Below are 20,535 nucleotides of genomic sequence, written 5' to 3'. Positions count from 1 at the left end.
AATTTTTCAAATCGGTTCAGTAGTTTCGGAGCCTATTCAATACAAACAAGCAAACAAATGTTTCCTCTTTACAATATTAGTATAGACAAGAAGGCTAGATTCTCCAAATTGTACAGGGAGTACGTTCATTCTTACAATGAATTATTTATAAAAAACTAAAAACACTTATCAGGTAAATGCATATAATTTTTGTTGCTTAGATAGGTGGACGAGCCCACGGCCCATCTAATGTTAGATGATTACATTACATCGCCCTTAAAACCGAAACGCATTACTGCTTCGTGGCAAATATAGGCAGCGTGGTGGAGCCGAGCCGGCCGGACTCCCAGGATGGCCTACCACCGGTAAATTGTTTTCACGTCCGAAGATAAAGTTCCAAACTTTAATCGTCATTCAGTACTTTTCAAAAAAAGATGCACAGACTTAATTATACCGTGACTAAAGACACGGACGTGCGAGAGAGATAGCGAAACATGCCCACGCAACACTTATTAGGAATATTAATTGCCACATAATATTTCAAACGTTTATTATCAACAAATACACGCAACTCGTAATAGGAATATTAATTGCCACATAATATTTTACAAGCGCTTATTTTCCAACAAACATCCCTAATTGTCTTATTAGGGACTAGCTTTTGCCCGCGACTCCATCCGCGTGGAACAGTTACTTTGGCATAACGCTAAATTTTAGCCCCACTTCATTTACATAGAAAGCGAAAATATTTTTGAATTATAGAACGTTAAGGAGCTTTTTTTATTGCTTAGATGGGTGTACGAGCTCACAGCCCACCTGGTGTTAAGTGGTTACTGGAGCCCATAGACATCCACAACGTAAATGCGCCACCCACCTTGAGATATAAGTTCTAAGGTCTCAAGTAAGTTACAACGGCTGCTCCACCCTTCAAACCGAAACGCATTACTGCTTCACAGCAGAAATAGGCAGGGTGGTGGTACCCACCCGCGCGGACTCACAAGAGGTCCTACCACCAGTAATTACGCAAATTATAATTTTTGCGGATTTGATTTTTATTACACGATGTTATTCCTTCACCGTGGAAATCAATCGTGAACATTTGTTGAGTACGTATTTCATTAGAAAAATTGGTACCCGCCTGAGATTCGAACACTGGGTGCATCGCTCAACACGAATGCACCGGACGTCGTTTCCCTTAGGCCACAACGACTTCTATTTAAACACCTATTTTGAAACATTCTTTATTGGTGCTCCACTTGTATTAGTCTTACCGTGATGTTATATGGCCTATAGCCTTCCTCAATAAATGGGTTATCTAACACTGAAAGAATTTTTCAAATCGGACCAGTAATTACTGAGATTATCACGTTCAAACTAACAAACAAACTCTTCAGCTTTATAACATTAATAATATTATAGTATAGATGGTAAGTATAACCACCACCTTTTTTGCCACGAAGCAATCATTGGTTCTGGTTCGAAAGACGGGACAATCTTGCGTCACAAGGATGGTGACTGCTTTTAACATCGAGTGGTTCATTAACGCAAAAAAGGTCCAAAACATACTTTTCTGTACTGTTAGAAGAAATATATGGAGGTAAAAAGGCCTAGGGGTAGAGGTTCCAAGCGATGGTCGGGCCAAATAGTGGAGGAACTAAAAATACCTGTCAGCGACGCATTCCACCAACGCTGGGGAATCCATTTACGGATACCCGGTCGAGGGGGGACGTACTCCACCAAGCTACAGAACGGGATCGATGGAGACAACTAGTTGACGGAATCGGACGGAGTCACGATCCTCAGCAATGAGGGACCGATCGAAGAGAGAGAGAGAATCGCCAACTGAAGATTCATTAAAATAATAATAAAAAAACATATATTAACATCCCATATGCCCAGACTTTTATTCGACAAGGTCAAAATCAACGATCACCTTTACAACTAACAAAACATGAAGATTTCAATTAAGATAATAAAATAAGAATGCCCTAAGCGACATTCTCGTTGCGTAAAACAGATAATATTTTGCTTAAAAAGACCCCTCCGCGCGCCTTCTAAGTTGTTGAGAAGTTGTTTAATTAATAAACTTCATTGCGGTCGTAGTCCCGACCCGCTCCTGTTTCATTAATCAACATTTATTACTTGAATAATAATAATAATAATAAAGTATTTCTGACGATGTCATTTCACGAAAGAATTCACATTAAAATATATGAAGACTATAAAATTATACTAGCGTTCGCTTGATGGTCGCAATTTGTTCTTAACCTCTAGCGCCTTAGGACTTCGAATCGTTTCGTATACAATTTTCTCATTTGTTTGGATATAAAATATAACTTCTTGTGAGGATAAAAAAAACTTTTTCAGATCTTTAAAGTGATTCGCTTAGTATGTGTGTACATTTGTTTGTACTAGAGGTCCCGCAGTAGTCGAAATTCGACTATAATTAATTGGAATTGTAAGTTTGTACACTATTATGATTGTATTTTATACTTCTATGATCACAAATTTCGCAAAGACTACAGTATAAAAAATATTAACAAAGACAAACAATATTTAATCTATTCTCAATTTGACAACAGACGTCAAGAACAAAAGTTTGACAATAAATAGTATGCATGCGTGTGCGCGTCAAATACATGGTATGTAGTGTGTGTAACGTTTTCTTTATTGAATCTTTTATGCATTACTTTAATAAAATATTAGTATTATGCACTTCTTCTCTATATTCTTTAAAAGTGTGAAAAATTTCATACTCCTCCGTCCGCGCAATTTTCGTAAAAAGGGATACAAAGTTTTTGCTTCACGTATTAATATAAAGATTTAACGTAATGTTTCAGAGTCATTTTGACAGACTTTAATACGTCCGACCTAAAGACGCAACCCAGAAAGTTTCACGCGCGATGTTTTTTTTTTTTTTTTTTTTATTGCCTTTGTAAGCAGACGGGCATACGGCCCACCTGATGGTGAGTGGTTACCGTCGCCCATGGACTTCAGCAATGCCAGGGGCAGAGCCAAGCCGCTGCCTACCGTAATGTTCTCAGTGGCTCGCGATTAATTACCGGTGGTAGATTCAGTGAAGCACTGCTCTTGATGATCAGATGTTAGCAGGTTTGTTTACTCTTTATCTGAGTGTTTATTATGTATACGTGTATATATGGTTTAAACAGATAAAATTCGCTTATTCCGCTTATTTCCGCCGTGAAGCAGTAATGCGTTTCGGTTCGAAGGGTGGGGTAGCCGTTGTAACTATACTGACACCTTAGAACTTGTATCTCGAGGTGGGTGGCGCATTTACGTTGTAGATGTCTATGGGCTTCAGTAACCACTTAACACCAGGTGGGCTGTGAGCTCGTCCATCCACCTAAGCAATAAAAAAAAAAAAAATTTAAACTTATAAGTATCTACATCAGTATTTGATACCTATAAGACGGGGAATCCTAAATTGGGGCCGGAGAACCGTGTGTGATTTGTTCAGAGTTATTCGTTTTCATTTCATTCTTCGATTTTCAAATTCATTTATAATTATTATTGTTATTATACAAGTTGCGATTAGCATTCGGACCGTACGTTAACCGAGCGAGATCAGAGGAAGATCTTCTCTTTGATGTATCCATTAAACACATGGCCTAAAAGATAAGACGTCCGGTGCATCCGTATCTAGTGATGCACCGGTGTTCGAATCCCGCTGGTAAGTATAAATTTTTTTAATGAAATACGTACTTAACAAATGTTCACGATTGACTTCCACGGTAATGGAATAACATCGTGTAATAAAAATCAAACCCGCAATATTATATTTTGCGTAATTACCGGTGGTAGGATGTCTAGTGAGTCCGCGCAGGTAGGTACCACCACATTGCCTATTTCAACCGTGAAGCAGTAATGCGTTTCGGTTTGAAGGGTGGGGCAGCCGTTGTACTGTAAAAACTGAGATCTTAGAATTCGTATCTCAAAGTGAGTGGCGGCATTTACGTTGTAGACGTCTATGGACTTCGGTAACCACTTAACACCAGGTGGGCCGTGAGCAGTAAATAAATAAAAATATTAAATAGCAACTATATAATCTATGGAATTCGATAAATGCATGCCCCAAAGGTTACGGCGTGTTCTATCGACGAAATATTCGACTCGAGATTACAATGTGAACATTCAATAAAAATAAAAAAAACATTGAACGCGGCGACCCAGAAATGTTCGTTAAAGTTTTTTTCACGTAGTCTATGATTTATTACCTACCTGTAAACACTATAATGTAAGTCATATACGATTTATTTGGTAATTTTTAATGGTATTTTGATTTATAGGGTGTGTCTGTTGTCTGAAGAAATCTGGGGCAGAGCGACGTGGCTACCTACCTACGTATAGCTAGCTGATGACTCTTTTCAAACCTCATTTCAAAACAAATCACAGCGCTGGGGAAACTCCGAAGTGCATAGATACGAGTATTTTTGATTTTTTTGTTTTTTCGTCGTTATTCTGATTAATACACATCTTTCGAACGACGTTTTGTTTATTATTTTTTTTTCATATGTACGTGCAAAGTAAAAGCTTCATAATTTAAAACACTAGTTCTTAAAAAAGATTCTTCTTCGGATTCATGGAATGAAGTCTGTCATTCAGTAAAAACAGAGTTCAGTTTGGTATAGTTTACTAATACTGTTCACTGTTTAAATTTCAATATTCATTTTAAAAGAGATTAAGGACTTTAAATATTGTTTTCTTATTATATCACAGAAAACACAATGAAGTCTTTTATTGTTTATTCATTCTGAAATAATCCTTATCATCTATACTAATATTATAAAGAGGAAAGATTTGTTTGTTTGTTTGTATTAAATAGGCTCCGAAACTACAGAACCGATTTGAAAAATTCTTTCACTGTTTGGAAGCTACACTATTTCCGAGCGACATAGGCTTCTTCGGAATCTTTTTTGAAAAAAATTTGGGATCCTTGCTAAAACTCCAATAATGTATCCCAAAGTGTAAAAAAATTACCTAACATATTCTTTACATCGCGTGCCCTGCGAAAACTATTGATGATAGAATAAAATAATGTACTACGACTTTGTAGGACACATTATTATTTACAAAAAGTGTCACGACAGCATATGTCTAACTATTATAGTTATGCGGCATAAGTGTTCTTTTATTTTAAAAAATAAAACAGCGTCAAATATCGTTGAAATTTTTGTTAAAGACCCGAGCGGAGCCGGAGCGGGCCGCTAGTTATTCTATAAATTAATACGTGAAGAAAAAACTTTGTACTCCTGTTTACGAAAATTGCGCGGACGGAGGAGTATGAAATGTCCCACCCATATAGAGAATATAGTACGGGAGTGCAGAATGCTAATATTAAAAAAAAAATATACATTAATAATACATTAAATCAAAAAATCAAAAAAACATTACACACACAACCGTGTATTTGTATTTATAAGGTTAATTTCTATTTGTGTTTGTACTATAAGATATACTTTTAAGATACAAATAAATAAATTATTATTATTAACATATTATTATTGTTTATTGTCAAACTTTTGCTTATAGTGTATGGTCAAATTGAAAATAGGTTAATATTGTTTATCTGTAATAATATTCGTCTATAGTGTAGTCTTGGCGAAATCTGTGATTATAGATATAATATATATAATTGTGTGCCATCGTCTATACTTTTAGGGTATGTACCGAAAAAATTTTTTTGTTTACATAAGCGAAGTCTATTATTTCAATCTTAATCTATAAATTGTATGGTGATAGTTTGATGACGCGTCACCTAAGTTGAACATAGCGCGCTGATAATAATAATTGAAAAAAAAAAGCTTTCAGACCGTGAAAGAAGTATTAAGGCGGAATTATAAGAAAAGTAATCTGGATGTTAAAAGCTTCGGTAAAATTAGCAAGTAATTTGTAATTTATAAACATAAGAAGGAAATATTTATTAGAATATATTGCTTTCGTCAATTCACCATGAATAATTAATTAAAGAAATACACCATAACACCCAAAGCCACATTCACAGAGCCTGAAAAAATCAATGAAATTACAAAAAAAAAACACTAATAATCACTGTTCTGAATTTAAACTGACTGTAAATTTTCGGCGCGTATTTTGTCCGCTACGAAACGTGTGATTCTCACGAAGTACGGCGACCAACTGAAATGAAAACTCGTTTGTATTCGTAGGCTGTAGGGATGGGAAGCAGTGCGAACGCTCCGGGGATACCAGCACTGGAAAATCAAGGACAACTTCATCCTAAGCCTTAGAACTATTAATTAAACTACACAACGTTTCGACCAAGTTGAATGCTCACACAATCATGTGGCACTTGTGATGTCTGAGATTTTGTTTGGCGATAATAAGATGATAATATTTGGAATATCTACTATGTAGGTACGCTATCGTAAATTTATTACTAGAAAAACTAGTTTTGGAACATTACAAATTTTTCATTTCTATTTTCAATGCGAGAATGAGGAGACGTGAATGATTGAATCTTGTCATAAAATTACACGCGCATCAATATATATTTATGATACCTTTGTGTTCCTTATCTTTAAATTAAATTTCCTAATTCTTTGAATTAAATTAAATTCCTTATCTTAAATTATAATTTGCGTAATTACTGGTGGTAGGACCTCTTCCGCTCTACCCATTTTCTGTCGTGAAGCAGTAATTCGTTTCGGCTTGAAGGGTGGGGCAGCCGTTGTAACTATACTTGAGACCTTAGAACTTATATCTCAAGGTGGGTGGCGCATTTACGATATAAATGTCTATCTATGGGCTCCAGTAACCACTTCACACCAGGTGGGCTGTGAGCTCGTCCACCCTTCTAAGCAATAATTTTTTTTTTTGCAAATTGTTTGTATCTTTATTCGTCTATACTAATATTATAAAGAGGAAAGATTTGTTTGTTTCGAATAGGCTCCGAAACTACTGGACCGATTTGAAAAATTCTTTTTCCATTAGAAGCCGACATTGTCCCTGATGAACATAGGCTACTTTTTTTATTTTTTTTTTTATTTATTTTTTTTGGTTTCATGTGTGTTTTAATGTTTCCGAAGCGAAGCGAGGGCGGGTCGCTAGTTATAAATAAGTCCCTGGCGTGCATCACCTCAATTCGCGGAGTGACTTTCAATCATGTACGGACATATTGTGGTTTAAGATGGATCGAGGAAAACACGTATTTGAGACCGACAGAGTTTTAATGGATCGCTGGGATTACTGGCCGTGTGGGGACGCGCGGAATGAAAAAGTTTTTTTAGCATCTCCAAGTCTTCTGAATAATCCGGTGATGTATGCATTAGGTTCGAGTTTTATTAGGACGTTAATTTTGAAGTTAGTTATTAGTTTTTTTTCACTTCGAATGATGATTATTTTTGATGTTTCATAAAATGAATTTCCTAGCTATTTTATTAGTATTATTATTAGTATTAGTAGTATTAGTAGTATTAGGAGTTAGACTTTTCCACTTGACCTCCACGTAATCTTCACAATGTCATATCTAACTGTTAGACAGTGATTCATCAAACACAAGCGAGTAGCTTACACTTGAGTCTGGAAATAAAAGGCTTCACCAGATATACTCGCGAACTGTTCTACTGATATTTAGAAACTGAAATCAAAGACTTCTTAAATTGACATTTATAGTGGATCCAGTCTGATATTTTTTTTAAACTTAAACTAAGTAGAATCAATTAAAAATATTTTTACGTTTTTTTTAAACTTATTCTTTCCGTTTTATTTTTTGAGACGTTTCGAATATTTTACAGTTTTCGTGGTCACGGACGTGTGTAAATTATTCGACGCGTCAGAAATACTAAAATTAAAAAAATTAAACCACTAAATATCTTTTTAATTATGTCCATGAATAATCGCAAAAATGTGGATGAATTGTTTTATTATATAGTGCCTACAATTACACTACAAGGGCGATGAAGAAAATGTCTTCGAAAAGGGACAACACGCAGTGCTAATTATTCTCACAAAAAAAATCTCCGTAGAAACTGTTTTGCAGTTGTACTGAATAATGACAGTTCATAATTTTAATCTAGTGTAGACTTCGCTTCCAATGGCCAGGAAATCAATACACAGATTGCAATAGTTTACTTGATTCTGTTTATTTGTAAACTCCATTTGTACAATCTATACTAATATTATAAAGCTGAAGAGTTTGTTTGTTTGTTTGAACGCACTAATCTCAGGAACTACTGCTCCGATTTGAAAAATTCTTTCAGTGTTAGATAGCCCAGTTATTGAGGAATAACAACAAGGCTATATAACATCACGCTAAGACCAATACAAAGCGGAGCACCAATAAAGAATGTTTCAAAATCGTTTTTTTTTTTCCTTTGGGAGCTTCCGCTGCGTGCGCTGCAGAAACGGTTAAAGTTTCGCTAAAATAATGTATGACAGAATTAATCCCCTTTAAAAGATCTAAAAAAAAGTCCGCGACAGCATATGTCTATTTGTCAAGGTTGGCTCACTATAACTTTTTTATGCTAACCAAATTTGTTCTAAAATAAAGCATTATTTGTGAACTATTCCACATGGACGAAGTCGCGGGAAAAAGCTAGTCTTTAGATGTGTGCTCACTACTTAGTACACCGCTTTTTGTGCCGTTTTTCCAGACTACCGCCTTTTTATTATGTCGTGTCCCCACTAATGCCATTGCTCCCACAACAGTGTTGCTATTTGGCAATCCGAAAATTGTCTTAATTTTAACATGCAAAAGTTTATATTAGTTATTTTACAAGAAACCTTACACTAGTTAACATTTCAATCATTTTTTTTATTGCTTATATGGGTGTACGAGCTCACAGCCCACCCGGTGTTAAGTGGTTATTGCAGCCTATAGACATCCACAACGTAAATGCGCCACTCACCTTGAGATACAAGTTCTAAGGTCTCAAGTATAGTTACAACGGCTGCCCCATCCTTCAAACCGAAACGCATTACTGCTTCACGGCAGAAATAGGCAGGGTGATGTTACCTACCCGCGCGGACTCACAAGAGGTCCTACCACCAGTAATATAAGGAAAAGTCTTTTTTTATATCAGCGGATATTTCTCTCTATCAATATGTGCCAAGAATCAACTCGTTTATTCTCTTTACTCTCGCCTCAATTCGTTTTAGCATTATTATAGTTGACTAGATTATCTTATAACAAACATCTACCTGCCTATTTTTGCCGAAGATGTCAGGTGACCCGGCTTGAAGAGTGGGTCAGCGGTTATACTATACAATAGAGCATTAAACCTAATGCTTCAAGGTAGCTATTTTCGACCGTGTATAAAAATTCCCTTCGTCTTGTTGACATAATTGAAACTAGACGATGACCGGGCTTTACTTGGTTTTTTTTTTTTGATAACGCTATCTTGGTTAGTTGCCCTCAATTACGAAAAATAGTATTATTATTCGCCAGTAGATGTCGGGAAGAGTTGATTATTGAAAACACGAATAAAACAACATTTTCTAAAAATAAATCGTCGTTTTATCGCCCCCGAAATCCCCTGTATACTAAATTTTATGAAAATCGTTGGAGCCGTTTCCGAGATTCAGATTATATACATATATATTAATATACAAGAATTGCTCGTTTAAAGGTATAAGATTACTGAGGTCTAAAAGAAATATATTATTATACATTAAAACAAATATCTAAACCGATCTAGTTGAAGTCTTATATAAATTTTAATATTAACTCCAAAACGCTACATAGTATACACAAATAGCGGAACTTAAGCTATTTCCGAACTACCCTACGAGAAATTCGCTTCGAAAACACGATGAAACCAACTCTCATTTACGACTCGCGTCCTTATTGAAACCAAATAGCAGTCAATATCGCTTGGCCCTTCGCCTTTTTGGAGAAAATGTTAAATTTGTCTTAAGGTGTGCGATTTATCTCTGTCGGACACGTTAGGAATATTTCAACGTTTAAGTATCGTATAGAAGTCAAGTTAAAAATCCATAAAATTGAGTATACACACACAGGTACCACAACTGCAGAATAAGATATCTTAATAGTAACTCACTGGCTCTAGTCATATACAAAAACAAATGTTAATATTGTTTATATATTTTATTTTTATTCTAACACGATCAGACTCTGCTCCCGCCTAATGTTAAGCGGTTTCCGTAGACCACAAACAGCTATTCCCAACGGCTTTGATACAATCGTTATCCAATCCTTCGAAATAGATTCAATTGTTACATTTAGAACATTAAATCATTCGCTCTTTAGTTGAATAATCCGCCAAGTTGATTCACGCACCACCTGAGTGCGTTGATACTGTTGATAGTGACACAGGTACGCAGCAAGTTTGAATCTGCCCCTGGCATTGCTGATCTCCATGGGCGACAGTAACCACTCATTATCAGGTGGGCCGTACGCTCGTTTGCCTATAAAGGTAAGAAAAAAAAACACTAGACATCTTCCATAAACTAAATAATCGCATCATTCAAATAATCAATTCACTGTGTGAGTGAACTATGCTTATAAAACGCAGAGATTACAAAATATTATTTTAGGCACGCTAATCCTACGGGCATCGGAGCTCATCAATGCTCAACGTGAATGTTGCCACCCACTTTAAAAGCCGCCAGAGTTCCAATTGTATTCTAATTGAATAAAGTTAATACTCAATTTGTTTCAATTAATTCATTGAGCAGAAACTTTCCAGTTCAAATTTAATTGTAACAAACTTAGGCAGAGCTTAATTGTTCTATTCAGACAGCTTTAGCGATTGATGGGCTAGAATGGGATAATTATAGACTATGGTTTGTTGCTAATAAATGTTGCCCTATCAACTTTTAGTTTTTTTTTTATTGCTTAGTTCGGTGGACGAGCTCACAGCCCACTTGGTGTTAAGTAGTTAGCGGAGCCTATACACGTCTACAACGTAAATGCCGCCATCCACCTTGAGATATGAGTTCTAAGGTCTCAGTATAGTTACAACGACTGCCCCACCCTTGAAATCGAAACTCATCACTGCTTAGCGGCAGAAATAAGTGGGTGGTAGGGGTGGCAGTACCTACCCGTGCAGACTCACAAGAGGTCCTACCACCAGTAATGACGCAAATTATAATTTTGCGGGTTTGATTTTTATTACACGATATTATTCCTTCACCGTGGAAGTCAATCGTCAACACATTTGATAAGTACGTATTTTATTAGAAAAATTGGTACCCGCCTGCGGGATTCGAACACCGGTGCATCGCTCGACACGAATGCAACGGACGTCTCATCCTTTAGGCCACGACGACTTCATAACTTAAATTTTGAAAGAACTCTCGGCAATAGCAACACCCTACCGGTAAAGCGAAAAAAACATTTAAAATGCTCTGTATAGTATGTAATTCATAAAATAAAACAAATGAAAATACATTTCGATAGATGGTTTAGTAAAAAGACACGTGTAAAGTTTACGCGCAGCAGTGTGCTTAGTGCGAGTTTTTTAACGTTCTCGACAGCGTAAAGGTTAGCTCATATTTGTATGGAATGCGATCGTTCGCCTACGTTTGCCGCTAGGGGCGCTGTTCCGACTGCATACAAAATTGGGTTAACTTTTACGATATCGAGAACGTTAAAAAACTCGCACTTAGCTCTCAGAAGAGGAATCCTTCATAAGTATTTCTATCTCATTCTTTCTAACTACTAAATTACTAAATTCAACAGATTTATACGTTTGTCTCTTTTTAACGTGGAATTTCAAGTGCCATTTGCGTTTAATCACTACAGAGCCATACATAGAGGTTTTTATTTTAATATTAATACGAAAATAATACTAGTATTTTTTTTATTGCTTAGATGGTTGGACGAGCTCACAGCCCACCTGGTGTTAAGTGGTTACTGGAGCCCATAGACATTTACAACGTAAATGCGCCACCCATCTTGAGATATAAGTTCTAAGGTCTCAGTATAGTTACAACGGCTGCCCTACCCTTTAAACCGAAACGCATTACTGCTTCACGGCAGAAATAGGCAGAGCGGTGATACCTACCCGCGGGGACTCACAAAAGGTCCTACCACCAGTAAACAAAAGGTCCTACCACCAGTTCTTCGGTTTTCGCGATTCATAGATACAAAATTAAAGCTATTTTTACGGTTTAATATAACGTTTATTATCTTAATTTTATTTTAAAACATTTTTAATACAATACAGGTATCGAGGATACGGTAAGAGTAGCTTTAAATATCATGAGTGTTTTTTCTATTCTCACAGTCCACCTTTTCATTAAACAAAAATAAAAGGCGTCGAATAAAATAAGAGCAGGTACTTAATGAGTGAATAAAAACATTTTTATAAATCGCATATTCCGTTAAAGATCACAAAAAGTCATCCCTAATACAAAAAACGGGCTACACGAGAATTTAGAATCTCGAGTCCTTATTGATCGGCTCCTTATTGATCGCCTTGCAATAGAAAGGAATGCAACGATTTATTTACAAGCGCGTTAGAAAAGGACGGGACGAGACGACGACACCGCTTCCATGCTACCTACACAGATACAAATGTCCTAACTTCCGGGAAAGTATCAGTAGAGATCACATTAAGAATTTGTTTAAAATACAAACCTTTTCATAGATACTATTTCTACAAACATATTAGATTGTCGAAATTATGTTATGTTAAAATATTTGGCAGTATTATTGTACCCACTCGACTTGGTTTGTTTTTCTCTTGATTCGTGGTAGCTTGTAATTTTTTTATAGCTTAGATGGGTGGACGAGCTCACATCTCACCTGGTGTTAAGTGGTTACTGCAGCCCATAGACATCTACAACGAAAATGCGCCACCTACCTTGAGATATAAGTTCTAAGGTCTCAGTATAGTTACAACGGCTACCCCACCCTTCAAACCGAAACGCATTACTGCTTCACGGCAGAAATAGGCAGGGCGGTGCTACCTATCCGTGCGGACTCACAAGAGGTCCTACCACCAGTAATTGACCATTAGTAACTAATCGTTCCCTAATTTAAGAGATTTGTTTTAAATTTTTTCACGTAATGAAACCGCAAATATAATGTTTTTCGATATTAATCTCATTAATGTTTGAAAGTTCAGCCATGTTTTCTATTGGACTATTGATGGGCAGTAGAATTCGTCTGGTGTCGTCCGACTATCGGAACTTATAGACATCACAATATGAAACCCCAATTTACGTCATCACTGGACCCCCGTTGAGGACGCAATCAACTTGATTCCGGTGTTACAGGAGCAGAAAATTACTACGAAACCGTGCAATACGTGATCTACTATTTTTTAAGCTTAAAAGTTTTTAAAACAAACCGATGAATGAGAAGAGCAACACCTACTTTCATCACTCGAGCAATGACATAAGGTTTTTTTTAAATATCTTCACTACATACTAACCAATTAAAAACAACTATCTATTATAAGCAATCTTGTTTTTTTAGATAAGACTGTGAGATTCGAATTCTTATTTTAAAAAAATCTTCACTACATACTAACCAATTAAAAACAACTATCTATTATAAGCAATCTTGTTTTTTTAGATAAGACTGTGAGATTCGAATTCTTATTTAAAAAAAATGTAATCTGACATGTCGAACAGAAAAACTGAAACTAGAAAAACAATGAACCCGGAACCGGATGTGATGCGTAGCGTGTAAAATAATCGTCGTATACATTTACTGAATATGTTTTTTTTTAATGTTTTTTTATAGGCAACGGGCATGGTGAAGGGAGTAGTCAGTTGTCAGTAAGTACAATTTAGTTGCTGCGTAGAAGATACCTAAAGTTTGTATTAGCTTAACAAGTTTTACTCACCGCTTGTGACTTGTAGGGTTGTTGCGAAAAGGCATAGTAGTGACAACGACAGACTTCCGACCGAGTTGAGACTATATGCCGCGGCCATACTGTGTCCTGCGCAGATAAAATGCTCTCAGTAACTTACGATAAATAATGAGTGAACTAAATTAAACAATGAACTTGAGAAATGCAGTATTATTATTGGATGATAAAAAAATTTAATTTTGAAAAACGGGCAACAAAATTTTGTTACTTGTAATAGCCTTTAAATCCGGAGTTCTAAGGTCTAATATGGTTTATAGGCACATAACACCTTCATTCAATGTGAAAACTCAAAAATCTTAAAAATTGTACTTCACCCCTTCGTCCACTCATATCTTCATTTAATTGCACGACTTTATTCATTCTGCATTTAATTATCCACAATACAAATAAATGTAGAAAACAACAAATCCAAATAATACAGGGACCAAGATAAACTAATACTTGAATGCTTAAAAAAATAATAACGTATACACCATTGTTATCTGTCCTCGAAAATCCAAAAAAGCAAGCTTTAACTCTTATTAATTTTTAAATGTTGGTGGTGCCATCTCTTGGGTGGAGTCTAGACCATGGCGAAAAGGGAAACTTCCGCTAGTGGTTCGCAAGTGTGTTCTTCCCTTGAAAAATAGATGGCGCTGACTTATAATATTAAAAGTACGTATTAATGTTTTGTTCCGAATTGAACAATATTTAACAGCGTATCTTTGATTTAATAAAAGTAGAACTATTTTAGATAGTTAATAAATTTATTTCTGATTTTGTCTCCTTTTTATTTTTAACGATTATTGAAAACGAACCACTTCTTATTTAAATAGCATGCTAACTCACCATATCGTCAGCATGTGTGTTCGTGCCGTAGCATTTGGCCACCGCTGATCACCTGCAAAAAAAAGAAAGATATTCGATCAATTCGAACCTCATGTAAGCGTCAAAACTGTAAGCGTGCCACTATAATAGCAGTCTTTTGAACACACAGTAACTTGCACCCCATCATGACCTATGCAAGTGTAGTGTTCGCTCACACGTCCCGCATTAACTTGGAACCCTTTTAAACTATTAATCCCGTTTTTGCAGAATAGCCGTCGGAGCGCCGTGGTTCATCAGGAACATCGACCTGCACGACGACCTGGACCTAGAGTCCATGAGGAAGTATCTACAGTCAGTATCAATACGCCACTTCGATAAAGCGGCACGACATGAGAATACTCTTATCGTGGCCGCCGGAAACTACATAGCCGATCCTGCGGACCAAATGGTAAACAGTCAACGTCGCCCAATACACGTAATTTTGGATCCTCTCGATCCACTAACGGTGCTTTTAGGTACCCCAAGCACCGGTCATCGTTCTCGTCAAACCCGTCGCTTGGGACGAAGGGCTCGGCGAGTAAATTAACCCATAGACACAGCCCGCTGAGTTTCTCGCCGGATCTTCTCAGTGGGTTGCGTTTCCGATCCAGTGGTAGATTCTGCGACGCACGGCTCTTGCTAGGGTTCGTGTTAGCAACAAACACGTGTTAGAAAAAGAAAAAAAAACAGTAACTTGCGCGTATTGACGGGTCGTCAAAATTGACACCCTATTAATGATTATATTTACTTCGGACGACAATTACGTTATAAAGTCTATTCATCTGCCAATTTACTAGACAATTTTAGCTACATAACAAAAGTCCCTAGACATTCATATGAATCATCTCACGTGAACCACAAGACCTATTTAGCTAGCAAATAAATATCAGTTTCTGTTTTTCTTGATTATTCCCTAAACAATGTCAAGCTTGGGTACAATAAGTGATTTTATCACTAAAATTAACTTCTTGCTCTGCTATTATCATTAGCTATTAACAATAAATAAATAAAAACAATAAATAAACATCCTGTACTCCTCATGCGTGCTGCAAACACAAACAAGACACAACTTAGTATACTCAGACCCCAAATACCGAAAACCTCACAAAGTTCGGGTCTCCGTGGTACAATAGTCACTACTAAGCCAAAGAAGCGATCAAAATAGAAGGTCGTTACCATACAAGTAATAAATATCCTACTCTGTCAAAAACGTACCGGGAAAAATTTCTATCGGGAAAAATAGCAGTAAAATTTGTTTTTTTGTTATTTATCCAAAGTTATTTTATTACCTTCAAAGTATATGTATCCTTCAGAAAGGAAATACTTTCACCAACGAATAAACCAATCATCAATACATTTTTAAGCGCTTTTTCCGGTGTTGAATTCAGTTCCTGACCGAGATTTTCCTTTATGTCTTCTATCGAATTATAACGGCTAACACGAAGTGGTAATTTGAGTTTAGGAACAAGAAAAAAGTCGACTGGAAGCATATCTGACGAATTAGAAAGTTGCTCGATGGTAATTGTTGAGTTTATTGTCAAAAATTCGTTCACAATATGCATTGTACGAAGACGTGTTACCATGGTGCTAACTCCAAGAATTTTCTTACCACAAATCTGGTTTTGTTCGATGAATTTGCTATCTTAAGCGCCGCATAACGCTCAAATAATATTCTTGATTAGACCATTCGATCTTCCGGCCAGTATTCCGAGTGTAACACCTTGTTCAATATTTTAGTTACACACTATAATCCATATATATAAAAATGAATTGCTGTTCGTTAGTCTCGCTAAAACTCGAGAGCGGCTGGACCAATTTGGCTAATTTTGGTCTCGAATTATTTGTGGAAGTCCAGAGGAGGTTTAAAAGGTAGATAATGAAGAAAATGCTCGGAATCAATTAATAAAAAATAACTATTTTGTTTTTCCTTTGATGTGTCCCCCGTCGGACGGATTCGTTTTGTTTGTTTTAAGTTTATTTTATACCAAAGTTTAGGTCTTTTATTTATCGATTAAGGCACTACGAAGTCTGTCGGGTCAGGAACTACATATATGATATAACTAAAAACAGCACTGTTTAAGATCTAAATGACAGATCCAACTCAAACACCCCTCCAAAACGGAAAACAGCTGTGCCAGGCTAACAAAAAAAAATGTATTTTTATACCGTAACCAAATCATCAATTCTCAATACTTCTTTAAATGAATATACATCAGTTTTCACTGTCTACAATAAAAATCCTGGTTAGTTGAAATTAATAGGACGTCATTACAACGTAGCCGCGGGCTACACAATAATGTAGCACCGTAGCTGCTACGAAGGGCGCCTACGACGTAGCTAAACTAATCAAATCAATCCGTAGTTTCAAACTCATTAATTTGTTTAATGTAATTGTTCATTCTATATGCCAAACAGTATTATCTGTTTTACCATTCAATATTTAGCTGTACCGGATTGGATTATTACAACACACCAGAACTAAAGCTTTGTGGCGTTTAAGTACGCACCTTTTTATGAGGCGTAAGCCGGAACGCACGAGATGTGGGAAACAGAATATAGTCTGTAACACGAGACCTTTTTACCGCCAAATATTTAAAACATAAAAATAATTTTATAATGTGTTTAATAAACTCATGTAATATAATTACTTAGAATTGTTTATGCCGCTACAACAATAAAATTTATATTGTTTCAACTGTGGTGTTAATTACATAAAACATGACTACGGCGAAATAAAGAAGGAACTCTATACGAACTCCCTCAGCTTGTTATGGCCAGAAGGACTTATAATCTTATCTACCTACCACCATTTCCTCTTACTATAAGTATCAGCTTCGAATCAATCCTCCAATTAGACAAATTACAATTGATTTACAAGATTTACCAGTAATGGTGAAGCTTTTTGAGACTGCATGAGACAATGACAATGTTTTAAAGACAAAGTCACGGGTCAGATGAGAACTAATTATGATTATAATTATTTTATATTATCATTAACATCAGTATGCTAAGGGCATAGTCAAACCACAGCTTACTGTAACGTATTATTATTAAACTTAACTTATATTAAACTATTCTGAATTTACTGGTGGTAGGACCTCTTGTGAGTCCGCACGGGTAGGTACCACCGCCCCGCCTATTTCTGCCGTGAAGCAGTAATGCGTTTCGGTTTGAAGGGTGGGGCAGCCGTTGTGACTATACTGAGACCTTAGAACTATATCTCAAGGTGTGTGGCGTATTTACGTTGTAGATGTCTATGGGCTCCAGTAACCACTTAGCATCGGGTGGGCTGTGAGCTCGTCCACACAGCTAAGCAATAAAAAAAAAAAAAAAATATTTCTATATTACTGCCGTTCCTATTTCTGCCATGAAGCAGTAATGCGTTTCGGTTTGAAGGGCGAGACAGCCGTTGTAACTATACTTGTGACCTTAGCACTGATATCACAAGGTGGGTGGCGCATTTACGTTGTAGATGTCTATGGGCTCCAGTAACCACTTAACACCAGGTGGGCTGTGAGCTCGTCCACCCAAAAAAGCAAATAAAATATTAAAAAAACTTAATTAAAACTACTTTTCCGAACTAATTTAGCGTTTTTATTGTTATTCTATTACTTAGTCTGGCCATAAATACTGTTACAATTAAAAATAAACAAAATATTACCTTTGAATTTGGAATCTGTCATTTTTATATGACTGCTCATTGAGTTTTCTCATTTTGGCGCCAATACATTGTACAATATTTTGCGATATTAAAATGAAAATGGAGTGGGGTGATAAAGAGAACCGAATCCGAAGGGAACCGAGCCCGTGTGTACCGGGCTATTAATAGGTGCAATGAGACCTCCTCTGTTTGTGACAGAAAAAGATCTGGCTGTCCACGTAGTGTTCGTACGAAAAAGGTGGTCAAAGCAGTAAGGGAAAGAATTCGAAAAAGTCCTGTCCGAAAGCAAAAGATTTTATCTCGGGAGATGAAGATAGCACCTAGAACCATGACGCGTATTTTAAAAGATGACTTAGGACTTGCAACCTATAAGAGACGTACTGGTCATTTCTTAACTGATAATTTAAAAGAGAATAGGGGGGTAAAATCGAAACAACTACTGAAGCGGTACGCAAAGGGAGGTCATAGAAAAATTTTGTTTACGGATGAGAAATTTTTTACAATTGAGCAACATTTTAACAAACAAAATGACCGTATTTATGCTCAAAGCTCTAAGGAAGCTTCCCAATTAGTCGACAGAGTGCAACATGGGCACTATCCGACTTCAGTGATGGTTTGGTGGGGTATTAGCTATGAAGGAGTGACTGAGCCATAGTTTTGTGAAAAAGGTAACAAAACATCGGCACAAGTGTATCAAGATACCATTCTTGAGAAGGTAGTGAAGCCTCTTAACAACACCATGTTCTATAATCAAGAATGGTCCTTCCAGCAAGATTCGGCGCCAGGTCATAAAGCTCGGTCTACGCAGTCTTGGTTGGAAACGAACGTTTCGGACTTCATCAGAGCTGAAGACTGGCCGTCGTCTAGTCCCGATCTTAATCCGCTGGATTATGATTTATTGTCAGTTTTAGAGAGTACGGCTTGCTCTAAATGCTATGATAATTTGGAGTCCTTAAAACAATCCGTACGATTTGGCAGTGAAAAATTTTCCCATGGAAAGAGTGCGTGCTTCTATTGATAACTGGCCTCAATGTTTAAAGGACTGTATTGCAGCCAATGGAGACCACTTCGAATAAGCTTTTTATACTTAAAATTGTTTTATATCTATGTATTAAACTAACACACTGTAAAAGTAATAAATGTTATTTGCCATAGATTTTTTTTTGTTTTCCTTTGTAACAGTATTTATGGCAAGACTAGGTATTTGTTATTCTATTATTTGTTTTTTGCTATGTTATGTTATGTTGTATATTATATATTTGTTATGTTATATTAATTTTTATTCTACTATTTATACAATATACGGGCAATCCTCATATAACACGTTTTTTTACAACACGGTCCCACTGTAAGACCAAAATGAAAAATTCCCTATAAACTCTTAGAACACGATACTTTTACGACATGATAACGAGATTTTTGTTTAATATTATTTATATAGATATTACATTATTCACTATTCCGATGTTCGTGGGCACAAGCGGCGATGGGGTTGAAGCGTTATTCGTCAACATTTGAATATTATACTAACTACCGTCTATTTCTCTTTCAAAAAATATTTCTATTTCGCGCTTAAGGAAAAATAAAACTCAAGAAAACATTCAATTCAAAATCCATTATAATTTTCTTCAATTTTTTTTGTTAATTTTTAATTAACGCGACAATAGGACCTTTAGTGTCACATCAAATTATATGTCTGTCTAAAACAAGCCAATTACTTATATCTAGTTCTCTATTATTCTTATTTGTGTAATTAATTATGCTATTACATGAAATATCACTACAAAAACACAGCCATCTTGATATTTGAGGTCGAATTTCATTCAAGTCGTTTTAGACTTTTATAAATACTGTTTTTCCTGAGACTTTTACGTGTACGTTTTTTTGAGTGGACAAGCTCACGACCCACCTGGTGTTAAATGGTTACCGGAGCCCGCAGACATCTACAACGTAAATTCCGTCACCCACCTTGAGGCAAGAGTTCTAAGGCTTCAGTTTTAACAGTACAACAGCTACCCCACCCTTCAAACAAAAGCGCATTACTGCTTGACGGCAGAAATAGGCTGGATGGTGGTAATGTACCTAACCGTACAGACACACAAGACGTTCTAACATCAGTAATTACAAAAATTATAAAGTAAAATTTTCGGGTTTGTTGATTTTTATGACACGATTTTTTCACTGGTGGTAGGACCTTTTGTGATCACTGGTGGTAGGACCTTTTGT

At 36.3% G+C, this 20,535-nt stretch overlaps 1 protein-coding gene across 1 annotated transcript in view; it reads right to left on the bottom strand.

Annotated features, from left to right (window-relative positions):
- Nucleotides 1-20,535, bottom strand: part of LOC114253489 (cubilin) — a 134,005-nt gene that overhangs the window by 102,821 nt on the left and 10,649 nt on the right. The window contains exons 2-3 of the mRNA XM_089728170.1: nt 14,631-14,682; nt 13,776-13,871 (exon numbers count right to left, since the gene is read on the bottom strand). Of these exons, the coding sequence (XP_089584296.1) occupies nt 13,776-13,863 (88 nt within the window). The 5' untranslated portion in view covers nt 13,864-13,871; nt 14,631-14,682. The remainder of the gene's footprint in view (nt 1-13,775; nt 13,872-14,630; nt 14,683-20,535) is intronic.

This window comes from Bombyx mandarina, chromosome 06 (assembly GCF_030267445.1).
Source record: "Bombyx mandarina strain Sakado chromosome 06, ASM3026744v2".
Lineage (NCBI taxonomy): Eukaryota > Metazoa > Arthropoda > Insecta > Lepidoptera > Bombycidae > Bombyx > Bombyx mandarina.
Note: the sequence above shows the minus strand (reverse complement) of the source record. Positions and strands in the feature narration are given on the sequence as shown.